At 36.1% G+C, this 26,432-nt stretch overlaps 1 protein-coding gene across 2 annotated transcripts in view; it reads right to left on the bottom strand.

The window, feature by feature from the left end:
- Positions 1-23,223, bottom strand: part of udt (protein undicht) — a 28,442-nt gene extending 5,219 nt beyond the window's left edge. Inside the window, exons 1-9 of one of the 2 annotated variants that reach the window (XM_067104475.1) lie at positions 23,206-23,223; positions 13,020-13,253; positions 11,914-12,082; positions 10,344-10,480; positions 8,498-8,707; positions 6,988-7,204; positions 4,958-5,112; positions 2,258-2,497; positions 499-605 (exon numbers count right to left, since the gene is read on the bottom strand). In XM_067104475.1, the coding sequence (XP_066960576.1) occupies positions 499-605; positions 2,258-2,497; positions 4,958-5,112; positions 6,988-7,204; positions 8,498-8,707; positions 10,344-10,480; positions 11,914-12,082; positions 13,020-13,155 (1,371 nt within the window). In that variant the 5' untranslated portion in view covers positions 13,156-13,253; positions 23,206-23,223. Of the gene's footprint in view, positions 1-498; positions 606-2,257; positions 2,498-4,957; positions 5,113-6,987; positions 7,205-8,497; positions 8,708-10,343; positions 10,481-11,913; positions 12,083-13,019; positions 13,254-20,590; positions 20,739-23,205 lie in introns of those variants that run through there. The other variant, XM_067104393.1, reaches the window with a different exon arrangement.
- Between the last annotated feature and the right edge of the window lie 3,209 nt (positions 23,224-26,432).

Raw genomic sequence — 26,432 nt, 5'->3', positions numbered from 1 at the left:
CCATGAGAATCAAAAGCCATCCATATTATGGCTAAAAATAATTATAATAAAACGCCAATTATACATAAGAGTGGAATATAGAATTTAGGCCAAAGGCTAAGCGCTGGGCACTATGACGTCATTCAGCGCTGAAACGGGAATTGACGGTAAAAAGGAAAGCCTCGCAGTTGCACCAGGAATCAATTGTCAGGAGATGGTGGAAAATAAGATGGAAGAGAATATGAACGGAGGTACAGTAATAGGAATGAAAGGGGTTGCAGCTAGGGGCCGAAGGGACGCTGCAAAGAATCTTCCGCAATGCCTACAGTGCACCGCATAAGGTGCACAGACGGCACTACCCCCTACGGGGTCAATTATACATATGTTTAGAGAAGCGCAGGTCAGCCTATTCGAATGAAGACGAGAGCCGGCATTCAGCAAACACCTGCAACTTCGAATAATTACCGCCAGCGACTGCTTAACCAACACTTACGAATAACGAGGACAGTTAGTACTCACCCAACACCTGTACTTCGAATAGGGGTCAAGTTCGTTGTATGTGATGAGGTACGACCGTAAGTTTTCCTTCCAGTATCCTATGCATTTGAGCTTGTAATCAGGATCGGCTGAAATGTTCAAAGAATACAAATGTAAAGGTTTGCTATATAAAAACAAGTAAAAAATGCGTCGAAGTTTCTTAGGCGCAATCGAATTTTCTGTACAGCCGCTACAGTGTATAATCAATGCCGGTGGTCTCCGTATACTACTGTATGAGCCGCGGCCCATGAAACTTTAACCATGGCCCGGGTGGCCTATCCTTATCGTTGCCAGAAGCACGATCATGGCTAACTTTAACCTTAAATAAAATCAAAACTGCTAAGGCTAGAGGGCTGCACTTTATTATGTTTGATGATTGGAGGGTGGATGATCAACATACCATTTTGCAGCCCTCTAGCCTCAGTGGTTTTTAAGATCTGAGGGCGGACAGAAAAATTGTGAACAGGAAAAGTGCGGACAGAATAAAGTGCGGACGGATAGACAAAGAACAGTTTTCTTTTACAGAAAACTAAAACTGACAAGAAATTAGTTTTTCCCAGTCAGGTAACTGGATACTGCTATGTTTATGGGATATAAATTTAGAAGACTGTCTAAAGCCAGATAATGATTCTTTTTAATGAGACAATTTCCGGGACGTTTGATAGAAATGTTTGATGGGCAGCTGGTGAGCAATTATTTATTCTGCTGGAATCTATGAGATATTTCACGCTAATCTCATGAAAATATCAACTGTACGCGATCATCTTCCTAATTTACATGCACAACCTCGAAAGAGAACACAGGTTACACCTGCACACACACACACACACACACACACATATATATATATATATGTACTAGCTGACCAATCCGGCGCTGCCCGGGATAACTGAATGACAACCGATAAACTCTCTCTCACTTTTTCCCTCTTTCTCCTCCCTAACACCCCCTCTACTCTCTCACAGTTCCTCTCTCTCTCTTTCTTCTCCCTAACACCACCTCTACTCTCTCTCTCTCTCTCTCTCTCTCACTTCCTCTCCCTCTCACTCTCTTACTTTCTCTCTCTCTCTCCAACCCTCCCTGTCTCTTTCCCCTCTTTCTTCTCCCAAACACCCTCATCTACTCTCTCTCTCTCACTTCCTCTCCCTTTCACTTTCTCTCTCTCGCTCTCTCACTTCCTTTCCCTCTCTCTCTCTCTCTCTCTCTTCCCCTCCTTCTTCTCCCTAACACCCCTTCTACTCTCTCTCTCTCTGTCACCCCCTTCCCAACCCCCAATCTCTTTGGTGCCACTGATGTCTTCTCCCCACAGTATTCTTTTCCAGATAGTAAATCATATGCATACCGAAAATAGGTATGATAAATTCGTAAAGTTACTAAATCTACAGGCACAACCAGCCTCGTTTCAGGGGAGCCCTTCTCACCCCAACCCCCTTTGGTGCCCTTTGGTGCTAGTGATGTCTTACCCCCACAGTGCTGATTTCTAGATAGAAAGTCATAAGTATACCAAGTTTGGTTGAAATTGCTCAATGCGTTTCAGAGTTATTCTGACACATATACACATACATACATACAGCCATTTATATATATATATATATATATATATATATATATATATATATATATATATATATATATATATATATATATATATATATATATATATATATATATATATATATATATATATATATATATATATATATAGTTACATCACCGACAGTGACTCAAACTGACAACTTACTGTAAATATCAATATGCCTGCCGTAGGCGTCGACGCTGATGCAGTAGTGGGCGTCGATCCAGATCTCCTTCTGGTCCTGATCGCAGACGGAGAAGTCAGAGATGTTCTCCCTGCAGTAGATGCTGTCCCAGGGGGTCTTGGTGACACCATCGATGATCTTCGTCTCAAAGAGCAGCTCTCCTTTCTGGGTGAAGTTGAACTTTCCGGCAACGGGACATTTCACGGGGACGGGATCCTTGGCTGCAGGAAGAACAGTACATGAAAATTGCTGTCATCTAGCATTTAACAAAGCTTCGGTCTCCACTTACGACCGTCCGTTGACTTGTTTTTAACTTGTTTGTGATATATATATATATATATATATATATATATATATATATATATATATATATATATATATATATTGTAAGTTACCGATATGAGTTCATATCACGTTCTGGCATTTAACAAAGGTTCGTTCTTCACTTACGACCGTTGACTTGTTTTTAACTTGTTTCTGATATATATATATATATATATATATATATATATATATATATATATATATATATATATATATATATATATATATATATATATATATATATATATTGTAAGTTACCGATATGAGTTCATATCACGTTCTGGCATTTAACAAAGGTTCGTTCTTCACTTACGACCGTTGACTTGTTTTTAACTTGTTTCTGATATATATATATATATATATATATATATATATATATATATATATATATATATATTGTAAGTTACCGATATGAGTTCATATCACGTTCTGGCATTTAACAAAGGTTAGTTCTTCACTTACGACCGTTGACTTGTTTTTAACTTGTTTCTGATATATATATATATATATATATATATATATATATATATATATATATATATATATATATATATATATATATATATATATTGTATTGTAAGATTACCGATATGAGGTCATATCACGTTCTGGCATTTAACAAAGGTTCGTTCTTCATTTACGACCGTTGACTTGTTTTTAACTTGTTTCTGATATATATATATATATATATATATATATATATATATATATATATATATATATATATATATATATATATATATATATATATATTATTGTAAGTTACCGATATGAGTTCTTATCATGTTCTACTTCCGTACGTATGCACCCTCAGCTGGGGAAACAAAAATATATGACAACAAGTATTGTTGTTGGCTCCAGGCACAGTGATGTATGACAACAGCTGTTCTAGTTAACCTCAGCTCCAGAAGCGACTATGTACAATGATAGGCACTTTAGACGACCCTCATTGGGCAGTGAACAGTGCATGTTCATAGATATTCTACAGTAGTTGGCCTTAGCTAGAGAAACAGCGATGAATACTATCTACTTGAACAGATCTTAGTTTCAAAATGATGATAATTCTAATTAACTTTCCAAGAACATTATATAACTGTTATTCTAGTGACCTGTATAAACAACATTAGAAGATAATGACAGTTACAGATCATCTCGATGGCAGAAGCGACTATGTATATATTAAGAGCTATTTTATTCGAACACAGTGGAAGAAAGAACAGTGTAAGATAATAGCTATTCTGGCTGACATGGCAGCTGGATTAATTCATGATAACAACCACTTTACTTTATTTGCACAAGTAAAGCAATAAGGTATGATAACACCCATTATTGCTAAATTCCTTTTTTGTTGCCATGAAACATAAAATTACGAGTTTTGACCTTTAGCTTACTGAACTTGCTTCTGCTTTTGATCTTTCAACTGCAAGAGTTGATTTTGTATCAGAATTGCATGTTTGTAACTTTTCAGTGTGTAACCCAAACAAAGTACAGTATACATTACAGATTATAAAACAGAGAAAGTAAAAAAGAACTAGCTCAGGTTAATAACAGTTATAAAAGAAAGTAAAAAAAAGAAATAGCTCAGATTAATGAGTTATAAAAGAAAATAAGAAATAGCTCAGATTCCTAACAGTTATAAATGAGAGAAAAAATGTAACAGCTCAGATTCCTAAGTTATAAACGAGTGAAAGTACAAACAGAACTAACTGAGATTAATAAGTTATAAAAGAGAAAAAGTAAATAAAGAACTAGCTCAGATTCATAATAGTCATAAAAGAGCGAAAGTAAAAAAGAACTAGCCTAGAATAATAACTATTATGAAAGAGGAAAAGTAAGTAAAGAACTAGCTCAGATTCCTAATAGTTATAAAAGAAAATAAAAAAACAGAGCTAACTCAGTTTAATAACAGTTATAAAAGGGAAAAAAGTAAGTAAAGAACTAGCTCAGATTCCTAACAGTTATGAGAGAAAAAAGTAATGGCTCAGATTCCTAACAGTTGTAAAGAAAGTAAAAAAAGAACTAGCTCAGATTAATAACAGTTATAAAAGAAAATAAAAAAGAAAGTAAAACAAAGAACTTAGTGAGATTAATAAGTTATAAAAGAGGTAAAGTAAATAAAGAACTGGCTCAGATTCCTAACAGTTATAAAAGATAGGCAGTAACAAAACTAGCTCAGATTAATAAGTTATAAAAAAAGAAAAAGTAAAAAAAACTAGCTCAGATTCCTATCAGTTATAGACGAGATAAAGTAAAAAAAAAAGTTCTGGCTGAGATTAATAACAGTTATAAAAGAGAAAGAGTATCTTTCGAGAGAATGAATGGACAAGGTGAGAAGGTGAACTGGCTCGAACACCCACCCAACATGAGGTCGTAGTTCCACTCCCGGCCGCTCTTGAACTGGATCCAGGAGCAGACAGTTGCAAAGTCCTCCCGGATCATCTCGAGCCCTTTGCGGAACCGGATGATGCTGTGGTGGCGGGGCACGAATTCGAAGCACACGTAATCCTTCTGGCTGTCCGGGGAAGAAGAAGATGATGATGATGATGATGATGAAAATAATTTTAAGTGAGGTTAGCAAATTATCTAAAAATACATCATTAGTTTTCCTTATTGTGTACCCATTCTCAAGCTTGGGGAAAAGATTAGCGAATGATCTGAGCGAGTATTCTTCACAACTGAAACCCAACGTCAAGCTTTTGTGGATATGAAAACAAATCTACGAAACAATTCCAATTTGGCCTTCGACCTCACTCGGCATATATCTCCATTAGTGGAATGTGGAAACCAAACATGAAGTCTTTACCTCGTATAGTTCGAAGATTATGGCCAAGGTAAAAATAAGTCTTTAACCAAAGCAGACTTGCGTACAAACAGAGGACCGTACAGGGACACAGACAGACAGACAGACAGACAGGTCATTGTTGCGACAATGAAAATAGGTACAGAATGCCGGAACTAGGAAAATGACTAATCCTGGAACAGCGGACACAATAAAATATGGGCAGGGTGTTACGCAGTTGCTAATACTATATTCTCAACTTGAAACAAATGACCCTCAGGTCACCCATGATTTTGTTCTGGAGTTTCATGGTTTAACCTACAATTCTGACGACGATTTATGATTTTATTTCAGAAAAAATTACGGTACTATATCCAACAAAAATCATTCCAAGTACAGCAAGTAACATCTAACGTCATGATATTTGGAGAAAATTGCCCTTAGGAATATTTGAAAGATTACCTGCAATATATTACAGTATGTAATATATTGCAGGTAAAATTTTATTCATTCTTGCCCCATTTAACAATTCAAATTAACACTGTTGTCTTTTAATGCGATTGAGATGGTACCGTAAGTTGTTGAGAATGGTACTGCTCTGTAGAAAATCCACAATTTCTATTTTATTTCGTTTTTAGTGAGCGGCCAGGTGTTTCCTTACACAAGTCTTTCATGTCTTGATGCCTGTGGCTTCGTATTTTTCATTGCCGTGAAGCGTCGCTGTTTGTTTGAATACTGAAGAATCTTTATGTTTGAGCCTGTTTCAGCTTACTCGATTTTTTTTCTAAAACTGTGCAGATAACTACCTAAATTCTACAATACCCTGTAAGTGTCAAAAGTTCCTACATTTGGTGTTCAAAATCTCTTTTACATGGATACAACTCACATACAAACCTAAATGGGGTGGTCAGACTGATTTTTCACTAGCTCTACAAGGTAGTGAAAAACGGTAAGTAATTTTTACATAACACTGTGAAACGTGGACATACTTATTTTGCGTTTAAATAGAAGGGAAAACTCAAAGATGTCGGTAGGGCCCTTTTCAAAATATGTGGTATTTCCAAGAGGACAAGAGTGGTAGAGAATGTGGGGAGAAAACTGTCCAAATATTGTCAAAGTACAAATTACAAATAAAGGAGCTCCCAATGCTTTTCTTGCCCCACCTACAGTACTCTCTGAGTCATGTATTCAATCTATCACCCATGCAACTTATTCCTAAATACTTGCAAGAGGAAATAGCTTTTATTAGTCACTAGCCACAGTATTCTTCATCACTAACACTTTCTGGATTCCATTTATTATCTCAGACTTATAATTTCTTAGAGTCAGTTTTAACTGTTTCAGTGTTTATATATATATATATATATATATATATATATATATATATATATATATATATATATATATATATATATATATTACAGTATACATATATATAGTTATACATTTTTTCCACTTTTGAAGAAGAGGAAATATAACGGGAGAATATTTAAGGAAAATCTTAAAGGTCCTAGAAATCGAATGGAAAGCTGCGGACAACATCCATACCGAACAGTCCTGTTCCGGCAATTCCGTCCCCCTTTCCGAGATGCGAAATTGGTCACTTACCAACCATCGATGTTGAGTCTAGCCATTAGGTATCGATTGTCCCGTTGTTCGCGACACACGTAAATGGTCCTCCTAAATCGACCGACGTCGGGGTAGGTGGTCTCGATGATGTGGGTCTGGTTGATGAAGACGTCTGCCTCCGTGTGGGCCGTGTTGACCCACTCCCCGCTGAAGTTCTTCGGCAGAAGACAACCCGGGTTGACCGTCTCTTGTTTCACTGTCGGGAGAGTTCTTTGCTCATGTACTGTCAGTATATTTTATGTATCTATACTGACTTCCTGGTGAAGTTGTCCCTTTACTTTTTTGTTTTATTTTTGGTGTGAGTTGTCTCTTTACTTTGCGTTTTTATTCCCCTCATTCCTCCCGCCATTCGTCGTCGCTTTACTGAACCTTTGACAAACTGTCTTCTTGACCATCATTTTATAAATGTTTACACTAAAACATATCTTACCGACAATTAACGGTATTTAGATATAATATGAGAAAAATGAAATTTGAAATCTCAAGGGCTCAAATAAAGTGACTACAAACATTAAACCATTATAAGTCAAATGTTAGTATGTAACTGATCTCGGCAAACATAAATGAATAAATAATCAAGAAACTGGAAATTCCTGAGCTGCTTGAAATGAAGCGACGACGGAATAAAACCTAAAATTAATGTGATTAATGCATCAATTTACGACCTTTACGACATCTCACTAAGTTAATCACAAGTATACAGATTTTTCAGTTGCAATTGATAATTGAATTGAATACAGAATTTAGTCCAAAGGCCAAGCACTGGCGCCTATGAGGTCATTCAGCGCTGGAAAGGGAATTGAGTAGGTAGGTTTGAAAGGTGTAACAGAATGAAAACCTCGCAGTTGCACTATGAAAAATTTGTTAAGAGAGGGTGGAAAGCTAGAAGGAAGAAAGATAATATGAATGGAGGAACAGTAAAAGGAATGAAAGGAGTTGCAGCTAGGGGCCGAAGAGACTCTGCAAAGAACCTTTAGTATAATGCCTGAAGCACACCACGTGAAGTGCACTGGCGGCCCTACCCTCTATGGGGTGCAATTGATAATACAAAGATGTAATGAGGAACAGGGGAGGTGAATAACAACTAAAGAGACAGAGATACAAGGAGGATGTCTGAGCAAACGGGATATGCTATGAAAGAGCAAAAAACGGACATTCCATCTGTACTGGGTGATTATAAATATTGCCTTGCCCGCAAAGAACTGGGTCTCAGATCTAAGAAATTCCGATTAACAAACGAAACGAATCAGTGTCGTTCCACGAGTTATATTTTATCATCTCCACTAAAAAATATTAATAATTAATGTAATTACGCAAGCACACTGGCACACATATATCACATATATTTGCTGGTCCGCTGGTATAGTGGTTAGTGTCGTGGAAGCTTGAATTTCAAGTCAATGGCCCCTGTGTGCTTGTTCCACGAGAATAGGTTTCATCTACTGAAATAATAATAATAATATTATCATAAATAAGCCAAATGACCTACCAGGTGTCATTCTAAACCTGAAGGGACTGTTTTCGGGGGTCTTCAGGACGGAGCACTCGGGCGTGATAGAATGTCCCATGTAGAGATCGTCGTCACGATTCCTGACGAAGCAACGGTACTTCTCGTCCTTCCTGGACTCCTTCGTGTTGGCCACGGCGAAGTAGTGGTTCTTCCCGTCGAACCAGTCGCCCAGGCAGGAGAACTCCCTCACTGATAAGGAAAAGGGAAATTGATGTAGTTTTATCTTCTAGTGCACACAAGGCATTAAGTATCTGGTAATCAGTCTAATGCAGTCAGAAGGGAGGTGACGCCATCCAAAATTATCCGTAAAAAAAGGTAACAATTTCCGGAGCCAAAAGAAAAAACTGCAGACGTTTAAACTATATGATTTTTTCATAAGCTATGTGGTACTTTAGGATAAGGCTGCTAGCCCCCACGCCCTTCTGCACCGTAGCTGCGACCAATATGAGGTACATGGTTCAATGCTAATGTGAACAGTGGCACATTGGATTTTCCAGGAAATGGGTATATCCGGAGCCTGTTTATGTATCTAGCTTTTATACTACAGAATTTAATATACGAATCAACACACTAGAATTATGTTCGTATTTCATTGCAACTGTATTGCTTTCATACAAAATTACTTAACTTTACAAGAACTGTTGCTTGGAAGCAGAAATTAAAACTAACCTGGCTGAAAACTAATGGAAAACCTTTACCTATAATTTCTGAGTATTTACTCGTTTCTTGATTCTCCGAACACAGAAATGTCAAACAGAGGCGAGACAAACCATCCAGGAAAGAACATTAATACGTTTTCCAAAATACAAAGTCCACATGTTAAAAATATTTGAGTGGGATAATTTTAGCATCTACTGTATAAGGATCGAATCAGTTACTAAAATTCAAACATATTGAAGTAAAGTTCTATTTTGCATCTTTTTCAGAGAGAGAGAGAGAGAGAGAGAGAGAGAGAGAGAGAGAGAGAGAGAGAGAGAGAGAGAGAGAGAGAGAGAGAGAGAGAGAGAGAGATTCTCATTCAACAAGCGAATCCTCAGATTTCATTAGCACAAATGGATTGACATGAGACGAAAATACTCCTAAAACATTCACTAAGACCTTCTACCCCATTAAATTTTCGGGCTATCTGTGACTCACTGCAGTTTCCCTCAGGCTCCTAAAGTTTACTGTTGCAATAGTCAGTGGGGTGTAGCCTATGTGCCACATGACATTCACTGGCAGTCACCCTTCCATGTACAGACCAAACCCAATGTTGCTTAGTTTACAGTTAAGTGAACTTGTTACGCCTTGCCATTCATTAATTCAAGCATAAACCAGACACAGCGATGCTTGAGTTTAATGGCTGAGAGACGGGTTTTTGTAGCATTTATGCAAACGGTGAATGCAGCATGATTAAAAAAAAAATTATGTCTCTGTTGGTTAGGAAGAACCCAGCTGTCCACATCAAGCCTCTTACCCATTTTAACCTAGCATCACTCACGGGAAATGAAGGTGGAGGGTGGGGCAGGGTAATGGATAGGGGGTTCTAATATTTCACATTTTTATGAATGGCAACACTGACATAAACCTGAACTAAAAAAGGCACAGCAGAAGAATCAGCCCAGTACATCGTAAGTACGTAGATATTACGACGAATAATTTATATATTAAGAGAATCTTTTAACTAGGCCTACTTGAGGAGCAGAGGAGTAGACCTCTGCAGCGGAAGACGACTTCTGCTCAAGAATACGAAAGCTACGATATATTTTTTACACTAAAGGACCTCCATGCTCTCCTGGGAAAAAACCGAAGATATAAATAAACGGAAATAACAGTGAAAACTTACCTCCTTCAAATGACTCCTTAATTCCTTCGCACTTTTTGAAAGTAATGTTAAACTTCTGATTAGCGATGAGGAACTGATTGCCAGGCTCTTGGCACGACGTGATTTTAGCCTCTTGATGGTTGCATTCACCGGTGAAACTAGAAGAAAATTACGCTTATAAAGGTGCCATTTTACGGAAAAGAATTTGATCCTCCAAAAACGTGACATATTTCACAAACGGATTCAATTCTAAAACCACTGAACATTTCACCAAAGATTTTAATACTAATAATATAGTGGTATCTTTCAACAGGGTATTTAATCCCATATTGTAATGGAAATACCTCTCACCAAAAGAATTCAGTATTAAATAGAAGCGATATTTTTAACAAACAGATTCTGGCCAGGGTAAGAATTGCATCTTTCACAAAAAGAATTCAACCCTACATAGATAGCAGTGATATCTTCCAAAAAACTTATTTAATCCTGGGAATTGTGAAAATTAAATAGCTCAGGACAAACGACAAAGCAAAGTAAAAAAAGATACGAATGTACAGATAAAATACTGCAGTATTTCGTATGATTTATTCATTAATCAAGATGGGTTCTCATTCACCGAGAGAATGTGCACATTGAAGAAATGCAAGATGAGTTACACAAGCGGTGCGGGCATTAACTTTAAGTTAAGCTATTTCAGCCCAACAGGAAAGTGGGAAAAAGATCTCTGGTGGATGGCAGAGCTCATTAATAGAACACTTACATACGAGGTAGAGGGACTAACTGCCAGAAAATTTATTTCAAAGCATTACAAGAAAGAGAAAGAAAGACCTCTGACACCTCAACAGACTATGGCTCCCGAAGCTCTGCAAGATGAGTAGAACTCACTAATAACTGAGGGGTAGTCACTAACTTTCAGAAAGCCAAGTTTCCGTATTTATTAGGGAATGTGACCATTGAAATTTAGTCGCACTTAAGAAAGTATTTCAAATATCTTATTGTTTCCTTAAGTACACTGACTGTCACTTAGCCAGAGCCTCTAATTAAAAAGTATTTTTATCAAATTAAACATCAACTTGCATCAACATTACAGAAAGTTGGAAGGACAAAAACTGGTAAATTTTTGTTGCACTTTTACTATCCTTTGGAACAAGCTCAGAATCTTAGCACTTACAGCAGAAAATGTTTGGAATCAAGATGTTAACTATACGACCCCAGTAACCTAATAACATATGCCTTCACTCTACCACCCGACATGCTCATAGTATTATATAATTTATGGTCATCAGCAAAAAATACGATTTTTCGCTATGAAACGGTATACATTAAAAAATGTTATTGAACTTTCAAAAGGGCAATATCCCCATCTTTCAACGGGAGAGAAAGCTGACACTTCAAAAGCTCAATATGTATCAGTCAATTTTCTGGGTCTTCATATTTACATTACGCGACCATGTGAAAAAAGTAAAGGTGTTACATTTTTTGTTAAAAGTGTTCATGAAATTAAATAATTTTGGCAACATTCCTAAATATACTTAACAACCAAAGCCTTATCTGCAAAGACGCCCCCACGAATCGCACAATCCTTCCTTACCTGAAACGATTTTGGTAGGCGAAGTGCCAGACACCTTCGATGGCTGAACGACAGTTCTTCGGGACGTAATTTTCATTGAACATCGTCACCAAGGCCTGGTTTGGATCTATCTCGTTGCAGACCTCCTCCAACGCCGGCGTTTTGCCAGCTGGGAAGGTGACACAACCGGCTGCGAAAAGTGGTGGAATAATTGAATTGCCTGCTTGTCTACTGAATCATTCGTAAAAAGATTCACAATGGAATTAACCAGAAGATTTCGTCACTACCCAATGTTGTTGGCATAATGGCGTCTGGTCTTTACATATCACTCAGTGGAAGGTCAAGATTCTGTGATAAATGTGGACTATAAACAAAAGTACTAACTAATTTCTAAACGTTAAAAGAGAATAACTACAACAATAAGGCCATGAAAATGATCACAATTTATCTTTCTTTTTAATCAAAATTAAAAATAGGATCTTTTTAATTAAAATTAAAAATAGGATGACATACTTCCGGCGTCCATGGGCACATTTGTTGCAAAGCCTGTTTATATACAGCAATCAATCAACGGTCTCTCGAACTGCGAATGCCTCCTTCATAGGTAGACAGATCAGCCACCGTAAATATTTGCATGAAATCTTACACACCGAGACTTACTTGGTCCTCAGAATAGCATTATCTTTTCAACAAAGACAATACTATTCATTTTGTAAAAATGGAAAAAAGATTTTTAAAAACTTTTCCACATAAAATCAGGCTCTATCTCAGAACTGGATGAAGTCTTCATTGTGTACGACTCAATCCTCCATAAAGTTTCACTGTAATTCATCAATAACTTTTCGACTGGAAAAAAAAAGACCCATGGTCATCTAAAAATGTTATCAGTTCGTCATTGCACAGTTTATCCCCCAACAAAATTTCACTAAAATTCATCAGCAGCACTTTTCTTCAACGAAACATGAATAAATACTTAAATACATAAAAATAACACATCCATCACAAAATCTAACAGCAGAGAGTCCACTGAAACTGCCACGACTTTGCGGACTGCCAGACAGAAACTCGAGAGAACGCAACATTGCTCCAGACTAAACAACATCAATGAACGAAGAGAACCGACTCACTGGACGTCTTCTGCAGTACGTTCACCGTCCTGATGTGGAACTCGACGCAGTAGTAGCACCTGTCCGTCTTGAAGAGCAGCGACTTAACGTCATGACGGTGAACCTTGAGGGCGACGCAGGTGCCGTGGCGGGACATGGAGGATATGTCGATGTCCGTTATGGTGTTGGTGCCCTTCTCGAAGCTGAACCACGACCCTCGGATCACGTAGGGCACGACGCATTGGGCCTCGGCCTCTGGAAGAATACAAAAGGTTAGCATTCATGGGTTCTGAAGTTACCATTATGAATGAGTCTTTATATTGCATTTGTATGTTCGATTGTCATTTATAAATATGTTTTGGGATGGCGTTCCTATCTCCAAGCACTTCCTTGTCGTTGCTGACAACCACTACAGTTGACTAACTACTATATACATAATTTATTGTTGCAGATACGAGATATATATATATAGTGTATATATATATATATATATATATATATATATATATATGTATATATATATATATATGTATATATATATATATATATATATATATATATATATATATATATATATATATTTGTGATTTTCCTTAAAAGCAGAAACATTTTTTATAATACTGTATGACGGTTTAGTAACAAGGTTTTAGCTACAGACCTTTAATAAGATTTACTGAAGAACTCAAATAGAAAACAGGAACAGCACAAGATCCATTAAAGGAAAAAATAACTATATGTGGATATACGTGCGAACTATCATTCGTTTAAAAACATCGAAGTGCTTAAAAAAAATTTACGTATGTTTCATAAAAATATTATGAAAATATTCCAGTTACACTCAATAGATAATTGCCTTGATAATTTACGCTAGATCGAGATTAAACTTCTCTCAATTAGCGTTTTTATTTTTCCATAATTGTGAGAAATTTGGTGTCCATGACCTTAACACTAGTGACGCCAGTCTCGTGCATAAAATCCATTATAGAAATTGTTCCCTTTCTAAATCAGCGCTCACCCCTCATACCATCAGGTTCGGATATTTGAGACAACCAACGAATTAAGCGGTCATAATTTTATTCTCGACCTTGCATCGGAATGGAATATAAAGTTTAGGCCAAAGGCCATGCGCTGGGACCTAAGAAGTCATTCAGCACTGAAAGAGAAATTGAAATGAAAAGGGTTTGAAAGGTGTAACTGGAGGAAGACCTCGCAGTTGCACTACGAAACAATTGGTAGAGAGGGTGGAAAGTAAGTTGGAAGAAAGAGAATATGAATGGAGATCCAGTAAAAGGAATGAAGGGGGTTGCAAACAGGGGACGAAGGGACGCTGCAAAAAACCTAAAGCAATGCCTACAGTACACAGCGTGAGGTGCATCGATGGCACTATCCCCTTATAAGGCATCTTGTATTGGAATAAAGCCACAGGTCTGAGGATTGAAGTTGATATTTACAGACTTTTACTGTAAATTAAATCTTTCTCCACAATAACTGAGAACAGATGTCTCGAAAACATCAGCGAATCTACGCTCATCTCGTCTTCTCTTCAGTGTAGAAACTGAATTGAAGAGACATCTTTTTGCTAGTATAAATGGTGCTGCATATTCAGCACTAAGGAGGAGACGAGATGTCTTGAAACTGTTTTGTAATTACTTGTAATGATACTGCGTTATCACATTCTGAAAAGGTGACGAGGTGTGTCGCTTCTGCCTGTGAATCTAATCGAGTCTTGCCTCCTCTAAGCGTACAGGATACAGTGCTGTCAAAACTTGACTGGGAAAGATGTCTCGTAACAGCACGAGAATACAACTCGAAACCCAAAAACGGCGGCTTTATTAAACTTGAGCAGCATACCCAAGAAGAACCGAGAGATCACAGAGGTCCTGAATTCCAATGGATGTGACTCATTTTCTCGCTGTGTGCGTTCTGGTAACTAACGCCCAGCCCCCCCTTCTATTTTGTAACGTAACTAATGTTACTTGATTAAAAAAATGTTTACGGTGTTTACAGGGGTTTGATGGGCATCACAGCGCTAAATGAAAAATCACTAACCTAATTTCTTCTTAGATTTATATAAAAAAAAAATTCTTGTGTCAATTCTCTTGGTCACTGTTACTAAAAATAAGTATTCTACCCCCAAAATCATTACAGGCATGAAGAGACTGCTAGTAGGACCCTCTCCACTCACTCCCTCCATGTATGTATGTATGTATGTAAGTATGTATGTATGTATATATACATATATAACACACACACACACACACACACACATATATATATATATATATATATATATATATATATATATATATATGTCTCATTATGTATGTAGTTTCTATATATATATATATATATAAGGAAAGGGAAACCCTGGAGTGCTGCGAGGCCTTTTGACTGTGTCGTCCTTTACTTAGCAGACCGAAGAAATATAAAAGTAAGTTTACAATGAAACCTCATATAAATGACAGATGGGGATTACAAAGGAAAAAATATGTACTTGGAATCCAACACAATTGAAGAATTAGTAGAACTGCCAAAGCAGGGTTAAATATTTCAGAGGTTTTACAAAGGATTAGGATCAACTGTTCAGAAGCAGGGAAAGGACAATTAAAAGATTATACAGGGGGGTGACTGACCACCAAAAAATATTAGTACAATAAAACAATTCTCTTTTTTTTTTGTAAACAATAACAATTTTTGCAAGATGAACATTTTTACATATAAAAAATTATATTAAACATAAGAATGCATAGAAAATATAAGGTAACTAATTTGTAATTAAGTCAGTGATTTTACCTTTTAGGTTATTCTTGAACATTGTTATAATACAGGGGTCCAAATAATACATGCCAGGGCTAAGGCTAAAATTACAGCTGGAAGTAAGCCGTATAATAGCGGACTCCAAAAGATTTCTTGAAGAGAAATCTTTCGATCTGGCAATCACTGAACTTTCAGTCCAATTTATCCTGTGAGAGTTTTCACTTAAATGAATGAATATAGCATTGGATGCTTGTCCAGTTTTGACTGAATACTTATGTTGCTTAATACTTACATCTAAATCTTTGCTAGACTGATCAATATAAAAAGAGGAATTTTATATATTATGCTGTTGTTTTCTTTAGGGCTATTTCTTATTAACATTCCTTTTAGTGTGTTATTATAGGGAAAAACGAAGTTGACATTAAAAGATTTTAACAATGATTTTATGTTTTCAAAACCACTCACATAAGGCAAGCTAAGAACCCTCTTCGGGGTTTCTTTCTCCATGTTACTTTCGCTATAAAACTTTTTGTGGGCTAGTATATGTGAAGGATAACATAAATCTGTCCCTATTTTTCTTATGTATTCAATTTCTTGATCCAAATAGTGGGGACTGACAATGCGTAAAGTTCGTAAAAACATAGAAGAAAAAATTGATATTTTGATGTTAAGGTGATGGCCTGAATGAAAATGGACATAAGTTAAGTTGTTTGGTTTCCTATAAATACTGAATTTGCATTGAAATGTATTAAAACATCTTAGAAAGGGAGGCAATTGTCTTTTTCTAATTCTAAAGTAAACTTAATGGATGGTACCTGGTTATTCAAATTTGAGAGTAAATCATTTACATCAATACCACCAGGCAAAACAACGAAAATATCGTCAACATTATCTATACCACTTTAAAGGAGTATAAATGATATTAGGTAAATATCGTTTTTCAGAGAATTCCATATACAAGTTTGAGAGGAGTGGGAATAAATGGTTGCCCATTGCCATACCAAATATTTGTTGGTAAAATTCACCACTGAATATGAACTTACAATCACAAATGCACAACCTAGTGAGTGAAATAATATGACTTACAGGTAGAGGTAATTCATGATGGATTAGTTCATTACTAAGATACTCTGAAATAGAATTGATAGGGACTTTAGTAAAAAGAGAGCATACATCAAAATTAACGAATCTATCAGTGGGGCAAAAAGTGATTTTGTTTAATTTATCAACTAAGTCCAGACAATTATATACGTGAGAATTGGATATAGTTCCAAGTAACGGGGACAAGAGCTTGGTAATATATTTCGAAAGTTTATATGATACTGAGCCCAACAGTACTGATAACAGGCCGCATAGGATTATTTTCTTTGTGTGTTTTTACTAATCCGTAAAAGTAAGGTAACAAGGGAACTTTTACTGACAACTGACCTATTAGTTCTTTTTATCTTTAAGGATTTTTTTCACTGTGCTCTTGAAATTTTTTATGACTTGATCAAGGGAATTTTTTGTTAGTTTTTTGTAAGTTGTACCATCATCCAGTAGGGCTTGCATACGTGATATGTAGTCAGCTTTATCTAAAATTACAATACTATTCCACTTATCAGCTTTTGTGATGTGGATTGTATTGTCTTTTTTTAAGATCGGTCAAAAGAACATTCTCAGTTTGCCTTGTTTGAGTGGTTTTGAAAATATAAAACCATTGTTAAAATCTTTTAATGTCAACCTCGTTTTTTCCTATAATAACACACTAAAAGGAATGTTAATAAAAAATAGTCCTAAAGAAAACAACAACATAATATATAAAATTCCATGTTTGGACTGCCCCTCTTTTTATATTGGCCAATCTAGCAAAGATTTAGATTTAAGTATTTAGCAACATAAGTATTCAGTCAAAACTGGACAAACATCCAATGCTATATTCATTCATTTATGCGAAAACTCTCACAGGATAAATTGGACTGAAAGTTCAGTGATTGCAGATCGAAAGATTTCTCTTCAAGAAGTCATTTGGATTCTGCTATTATACAGTTTACTTCCATCTGTAATTTTAACCTTAGCCCTGGCATGTATTATTTGGACCCCTGTATTATAACAATGTTCAAGAATGATCTAAAAGATAAAATCACTGACTTAATTACAAATTGGTTACCTTATATATATTTTCTATGTATTTGTATGTTTAATCTAATTCTTTATTTGTAAAATTGTTCACCTTGCAAAAATTTTTATTGTTTACAAAAAGAAAAAGAGAATTATTTTGTTGTCTAATATTTTTTGGTGGTCAGTCACCTGGCCCCCGCTTTGTATAATCTTTTAATTGTCCTCTCCCTGCTTCTGAACAGTTGATCCTAATCCTTTGTAAAACCTCTTAAATATTTAACCCTGTTTTGGCAGTTCTACTAATTCTTCAATTTCAATTTGCGCTGGATTCCAGGTACATATTTTTTCCTTTGTAATCCCCATCCGTCATTTATATGAGCTTTCTTTGTTACCTCACTTTTATATTTCTTCAGCCTGCTAAGTAAAGGACGACAGACAGTCGAAAGGCCTCGCAGCAATCCAGTGTTTCCCTTTCCTTCGTGGATTTTATCTTTATTTATATATATTCATCACGTTCCATATTTTCGTGATTCAGTTATACATACATATATATATATATTATATAATATATATATATATATATATATATATATATATATATATATATATATATATATATATATATATATATATATAATATCGGTCCTGGATTTGCTAGTCGAAAAATTCACTGAGATTATATAAATAAATTCAACTCTGATTTATAAATATTTCAAATATCTAACACACCCAAGTTTTTGCGTGGACACGCCATGAATATTCCGGTGAATTTTAGAAAGCATAAATTTAATTCAGTTCAGCTTCGACAAAGGTATATATTTACCATTGTTTCACCTTACGTTTGGTATTTGCATTGTGACAAGCAGTCTTTTCTCTTATTGTCATTCCTTAAATATATTCTTCATTCATTTCCTTCTAGGTCTTCAATTTATTTTTTTTCATACAAAGGCATTCTCCTCTAAGAGAGCTCCCTTGCAACAGTCACTGCCTTCCAGGCTTGTTCAATACTTAAACTACTCGTTATAAATAATAAGCGATTTTTTTTGGAACCCAAATGAGAAAGTAATTTCGGCCATCTGATTACCATGTATGCGGTACCATGTAATTATGGTGAAGATGACACTACTTATCATTCGCTCTGTAAATACAGTGGCCATACTGTGGATTTCAATATCTGACAAAGTATATCTACATTATTATTATTATTATTATTATTATTATTATTATTATTATTATTATTATTATTATTATTATTATAAGGCAGACGCAGGGAGACAGCAATTAGAAAATGATAAGTGGGGTACTACAGAACTCTGTTACAAGCAACCTTAGCTATAGAAAGTAAGTTAATTTCATGGTTGAATCTGTGACACTTTAGTTAATATTCATAAAATATATTTGCTAATAGTGGCCACTCTCACACGTTAGTTTTACATACAGAGATGGCCAATTGCTTGAGAGTCGTTGTATCAAAACAAATAAACAAATACAACGAAAGATACTTTATAACGTAACGGTTTTCGGCATATTCTATTAGCTACTGCACCCGTACGGAAGGTCGATACTTTCTTCTGTGGACCACCTTGCCCGTATTACTGGTCGGAAAAACTTGCCAAAGAGTAAATAAAATAAGCAATTAAGCAAAATAACTGATAACTACAATGTTAAGTATTTGCCGCATACTCTAGTTCCCCCCACAGTCCTTACCTCATCACTAGATACAGATGTTTATGAAGGCTAAACGATTTCACTTTCTCTTTCTTTCACGTTATTCAGAACCACTGTCATCATGTTATCATCAGATATTTCTTACTGGGGATATCAATAGGACGGGCAGCCATGTCCGTGACTTCATAAAAAAAGGATAATGAAGGATAAGAGGGTAGGTCCTTACCCATAATGAAAAGACGGGCGTACTCCTCAATTATGAAGATCTGGTATAATCACAGAAAACGGACGTGAAGGAACGCCATACAGTTTACATTTACGACGTAATACAGATCTCATATTCTGAACTGTGCCCTATTCAGTCAAGGGCAATGTTGTTTTTATGGATATTGTGAATATACATTGTCCGAGAAATGTACTTTATAAAAAAATTCTGTATTCATACTGTCAATTACTCTACATTTAATTGATTACCAATATTCAATGCAATGCATTCATTCTAATATAACAATCGGCTAGCCTTTTGAGTCAGGTTTATAGGAATAACAAAACACCGTAATTTCAGCAACCTCCCTCCATATCAATCTGCTGGGAGGACGTAATTTAAAAGTAAAATTTTCATCAGTACATTGTAAGATTTGGCTAATTACCAATTTTTCACCAATACAGTGAAATACGAAGCAATAAGTGCTTTTAGCAGTCACCAGCGTCTTGATGATATTACGCTCTTCTAAAGTAAACCCCCTCATACCAGATGAAAACACAACAGGTGACTCAGAGGATGAAAACAAACGAGGACAAAATGGGAACTTCAACGGTAGAAATGAATGTTCCTACTTTTTTCTGGGAATCCCCGCTTACATAATTCTGTTCCGACGCAAAAACGTTATGTTAAAACTGTTTTGCGTCAGTGCATAATGACCAAAATTCTTAACGTCCTAAAAAATGGAGTGGACTACAGGAAATGCGAGACACGCCTTGGTCAAGAAAACCTTCGAAAGTTCTGATAGATTTCTTCTTACTTCATTCGGTCAGCAAGTGATTCTACAAGTCACTCAAAAACTTACGGTAGATGAACAAACATGCCGCTACGAGCGTGGCTACTAGGTAGTTTTTCAAGAAATCCATGATTTACACATAGCACTACGATTCACTTTGGATCATTCTTCACCACCAAGGTGTGGTGGAACTGTTGACTTGTTTTGTAAGGTTGTCGCATATACCTCTGTGGGAATTGTTGCCATATAGCCTTTGAGATTTTACTTTTTGTTTCGTAATTCTAACTGCTCTTCAATATTTTTTTTAGCTGCGCAAGCATACGCAAAACCGTAATACTTTCCCAGAGGATGCTTTTTAAAATATCTTGTTTTCTTCTATATTTTTTAAAATAAAATTCAATAAATGATTAATTGGCAACTGTAACGGTTTGATTGGCCTAAGGTAACAAGTCCCATGATAGTATTGTTCATTGTTACAAGGAGGCAATAATTAAAATATTTTATCAATAACAGCTTCGTTCATCGTAGAATAAGAAAATGTTAAAATTTATTTGTAGAAATAACACGCGGAATGGTCAAACCATCGATCAAGTGTTGCAAGAGCAAAGCGAACGGGCAGGTAGAAGGAACGGCAATGATTTCCCCTGGCGGCCAGGTGAGGAACTAACAAAACACGCCTCTATATCAAGGCGTTTGATGAAATCAGGACCTGCATGAAATTAAACTTTCGCATATATATAATCATGATACGTAAATCTGAAGCGTTGTTTTTTTAGTGCTGAAGAATTAAAGGCCCCATGTTCCAAAACTACCTGAATAGATACACAGGAAAATTGAAATAATACCCGTAGAATATGCTTGCATTAACAATGTACGAAACATTTTGGGATATCGCTCGCTCCTTGCGGTTATAGTCCATTCATCGAGTGATGCTATCATTGCATGGCAATGAATAATATAAAACTTGACGGTGCATCACGGAAGGTGATATGATGTTTTCCACATGCCAATGATAAGCCGTGTACGATATATAGAACTATTTTTAAGAATAGTATTTTCTGCGTACGATCGTATTTAAAACTTCCCTTTTCATTAATAGGTAACCAACAGCATAGATCTTGTCAGTTTTGTCACGTACTACAGTTTAGCATTATGCATGATACATTTAGTGCTTTGTTTAAGGTCCAAATTTTGACCATGAAAGAATACTTATCCATTGTGAATTCATTTTCAAAATAGACCTTGATCGCGGAAGGCAGGGACAAGGTTCATTACAAAACATTTCTTGGACTATATCAAAGATGTCATGTTCGACTGTTCTATAATTTCTTCTTACTATTTTTATTATTCATGAGCTTAAACATGAGAGGAAAAGGGCCAACCTTTCCATATCGTATATCTTTAAGCCTATTACCATGTTTATACCTTAGCTTGTATCAACATTAATATTTAATTATATTTACCGTTTATTGCTTTCTGTTTGATTAGCCTATCAATCAATTTCTAATAGCAATTGACGCTAGGAGTAAGCCACCAGAAGGTGTTATATACACCTTACATATGAACAGAGAATTATGGGCTCATTTATCTGTCTATACCTTCTTCATTCACTTTGGAAGCCCTCCTATTGGCCCTCTTTTGATCGATCTTCTTGACCCAAATTTGTTTCTTTACACGAGTTCTTATTTTTCTAAAAAGACATGTCTTCGACGTCACAGACGTTTTCAGATAGTTATGTTGTTTGTTCCCTCTTGCAAGTTTTTGCATAAGTCTAGTTCCTGAGGGTGATTTCTGAATGGATGAATATATAAATTATTGAATATGGGAATTACTGAATAAACATGAGAATTACCGATACCTTAAACTTCATAAATAACTTCGACGTGAGTTGAACTTGATGATGTTCTTTAATGCTGGACTTGAAAAAACAATGGAAACATTAAAATTACCGAAATGGTAGAATGCAGAATAAGGGGTCACGAATCACGTGGGGGAGGGGGTCCAAAGCACCCTCCACCCCAACGTTCGACTTTCCGAGCGGCCAGTGAAGAATTAGAGGAATTTATTTCTGGTGACAAATTCATTTCTCATCATAATGTGGATCCCACAATAAGCTGTAGGTCCCGTTGCTAGGTAACCAGTTGGTTCTTAGCCACGTAAAAATAAATCTAATCCTTCGGGCCAGCCCTAGGAGAGCTGTTAATCAGCTCAGTGGTTTGGTTAAACTAAGATACACTTAACTTCCTCCCCCCCAACTCTCCAGGTTAGGACAAGACGTCCGAGGTTAGCTTCGGTTATCACTAGGTCATATTCCCTCCGAAATGCCTACTGCAGAAATACCTGCCACAGAAATGCCTACATTGGCCCTGCCCCCTTTCTCTGCATTCGATCCTACCGAGAGTCTGTGAACACTTCTAACATACCTTTTTCTCACTCGTTGTTATTGCAATTTCGCCGTCTTTCCGACAATGCGAATCATGTTTATTATTTCAGCAACGACGTTAGTCTACGGATAATGAACTCCATGTTCAGCCGTGTAGGAGCCTCGGGACAGTAGGGAAGTCCCTAGATCCGGGTCTTGCTATTTCGAAATTCTCTTATTTTACCGTCATCTTTAACAGTAAGGGTAGGCTAATAATGCTGATGGATATTTAAACAAAAAATAAGTCAACTCAAACATTTACCTCACGTGCGCAATTTCTGATGGGTTCATGTTTACGTACACATTCGAAAACTCGCTTTTGAGAGTCTCGAGTGAACAGCTGGTTGGTTGGTTTAGATTACGCTTGGCCTACACTAGCAATGGTCCTTGTCTTAAGAAGGACAGTATGGAAGTTATGGAACTGTAGGCTGTGCACCAGCTGAGACGACCGTGTAACAGCACAGTAGCTCGCAATAAGATTTGGGAATCCGGGGTCAAGTTGTAGTTGTAGTAGTAGTAGTGAGGACTTGCCTATGAAACGGCTCATTATGTTCTCTAAATCAATCATTCACGTCTCTTGGTATAGATATTGAGGGGTGTAAAAATTCGTACGTGAACCCCAGTTCAATTTCATATTTTATTAAATAGTTCATTATAACTGGAATAGATTATCTGCTTTTGAAAAGCAAATAGTAGGAAATTTGGTTACTTAAAACGTAACCACCCTTAGTTCTGTCATTGTTAATTCGTTTTGTGCACAAAATATCGTTTCCACTATATTACCCTTTTAATGTTATTTCGGCTCATTCTTATTAAAAATGTATTTATCGGTATTTTCTGAGATTTTATGTTGTTATAACTTAGGAAATGGGTGGTCTCCGTTTCTTCATACCATTATTATGTAGTAGTTTAACCAGACCACTGAGCTGAGGGATTTGCCTTTATTAATGATAAGGTTTAGATATTTATTAATTACAGTTCTTCAAAAATTTTATAACTGGTTCATTTGAAAATGATAGAGAATCTGACAAAGTTTTGTTTTTAATTGATGTTTCCAAAACGTGGCATTCGTTGTCGATTATGGTTTGGAAAGTCACAAAAAAAACTTTTGACTGTCAGTGTTTCTCTACAGTCTGTATATATAAGGACTGGATCGTGTGGGCTATTCATCAAATAGCCGCGGGTCAAACGAGGGTGACTAATTCTAAGACGTCTCAACAATCCGTGTCGGTGTCTTGTGCTTTTGATATCAGGAATTCTGTATTCTTACATTCGGCTTCATTTATTTTAATATGTTACTATCATGTTCATTGTTCCCTATGTTCTACCGTCTGTTGATTTTAATAGGTTATAGATGTTATACACCACGAATAGGAAAAGCTATGGGTGTTCTTGTCACGGAGGTTGCAACTTAAATTTGGTGGCTTTATCGGTTTCTTCATTTCCTTTGATGTCTACGTGATGTGAAAGTTTTATTTGCTGTGAAAGGGTATATTTTGGATTATAATTCTACAGGGTTTCTATAGCATTTAACTTATTTTATGTTCTATTGCAAGCTCTGAGGTATAAACATAATTATTTAAATATTTCAAGTGTGTAAAAATTTTTATCTTTTGCATAGTCCAAGGAGGAGGTAGCTCTATTGCTGGAAGATATTTTGTTATATTTGCTGACTCAGTCTACTGGCTTTTATTAGAAAAGGTGGTAAGTAATTGTTCACAAATATATCTTCGATCAAAGAGCTTTTATATTGGTGAATCGCTTGCATTTTTAATACAAGTCATGGTGAAGACTTAAGGGGTCTTGTTTTCCCAGCCGAGTCTTTCACAGATCTGATATTCTTGCTTTGTTGTGGCTCGCAGTAGGCCTATCCTTTCTATGACCAGAAGAAGTTGGGTTATTGTGATTCATTTTCATCTCGTTTTTCAACAACAGTATCAATGACAATTAATTGAAGAAACCCCGTTTCAAACGTCGTTTATATTTCTCAATGACTGTATTCAGCGAATCCATGTTTACTTATGGTGTGGTTTTTGACGTGACACTTTGATTTCCAACTCTTATCAGTTTTCAACTCTGATTCTCCAGGATTCTTTTCCAAGATGAATCTCATGTCTCTCGAGATTAGACCCAAATGGAGGTACAAAACTTAGCGGTAAAACTTTTCCTTTGCCGAGTCCTATCACACACACATTCAAGATCTTTGTTTGAGGTCTGCCGTCGTGCTCTCATCCTCGATCAAGCTTCCAGAATATTGCAAATTGCATACATAGGCAGTTCACGTCGTCATTAAAGCGTGACTGTTTACGTGAGAGAAATGACTTTCGTATTTACTAACTTTCGTAAGACCACGTTAACAATCTAAATTTTTTTTTTAAGATTGGAGCTGTGAGTGTGACGAATGTCTCAAAACTAATGTTTCCTTACGTTGGAGCTCCAGTTACGTTATTTTATTTCAAACAGTTTTTATCCTATTCTCTTCTCTTCTTGAATGACTTGGCTTGCGGGCTACTCCTTTAAAGGGAAACCTCTCTGCTTCATTCTGTTTATCTACGTTTCCATTATCAACTAAAAGCACCGAGTAGCTTTTATGTCCCGGAAAAAAATGATTTAATAGATCAGAATGAATAGTTTTTATTACATGGATAAATTCTTATCCAATTATTGCTTTTTGTTTTGCACAATAACTGATCAAAGCGGTAAGTGTGTCTATGAGTAGATCAGCCTACACTAAATTGTCAATGAATAAGAAAACTATCAGTAAAAGAGCTCGCATCATAGATTCGCCAGGTTCATTATGACCATCGTCTGAAGTATATGGCAAGTTTTACTAAGATTTTCCTTTAATTTTTCTTTACAAGGTACAGGAGTTCAACACTAAGACCAGCCATCCTGTTTTATCTGGACTTCGATGATACCCAAAGGAACAACTGTCCATACTGAGCCCACCTTGGAGGGGTAATAATCAAGATTAGAACTGGCATCATACTATCATGAAAGCACAGTAAAGGATGGAAAATTGAATCTTGAAGGCCTTATTTTATACATCTTCAATGGACTTACCCCCATGACATGCTGCAAGAGGTTGAAATTATGAGTAACAAGAACCACGTCTTTTAGTACATTCTGCTTGAGTGGAACGAGATCGTGATAGGCTACCACTGAAAAACTGCCATTGCAGCTTTCATAAACAATATAATGATTAAAAAATTAGAAAGTCAATTAGTGTTTGAACTGCTTGATTTACAATTTACTTCCGGTAGTATCACGAGCCTGTTTTTGTCATCTTTTAGCATACTGCTGCTAATCTTGATGCAGAGTAGTCGTATTGGTTGAAAAATATAAGTTACAAATGAATGCGCATGTGACAGCACCTCAAAGAATATTTTGCGGCAGTTTACTAAAATTGCTGTAGGTTTCGCAAAGTCTGAAAGAACGATATTACAGATGTTACTCAAACACTGCCATTAGGCCATCAAATTTTCCAGT

This window comes from Macrobrachium rosenbergii, chromosome 1 (genome assembly GCF_040412425.1).
Source record: "Macrobrachium rosenbergii isolate ZJJX-2024 chromosome 1, ASM4041242v1, whole genome shotgun sequence".
In the NCBI taxonomy this organism is placed as follows: Eukaryota; Metazoa; Arthropoda; class Malacostraca; order Decapoda; family Palaemonidae; genus Macrobrachium; species Macrobrachium rosenbergii.
The sequence above is the reverse complement of the archived record's forward strand: the minus strand, read 5'-3'. Positions and strand labels throughout refer to the sequence as shown.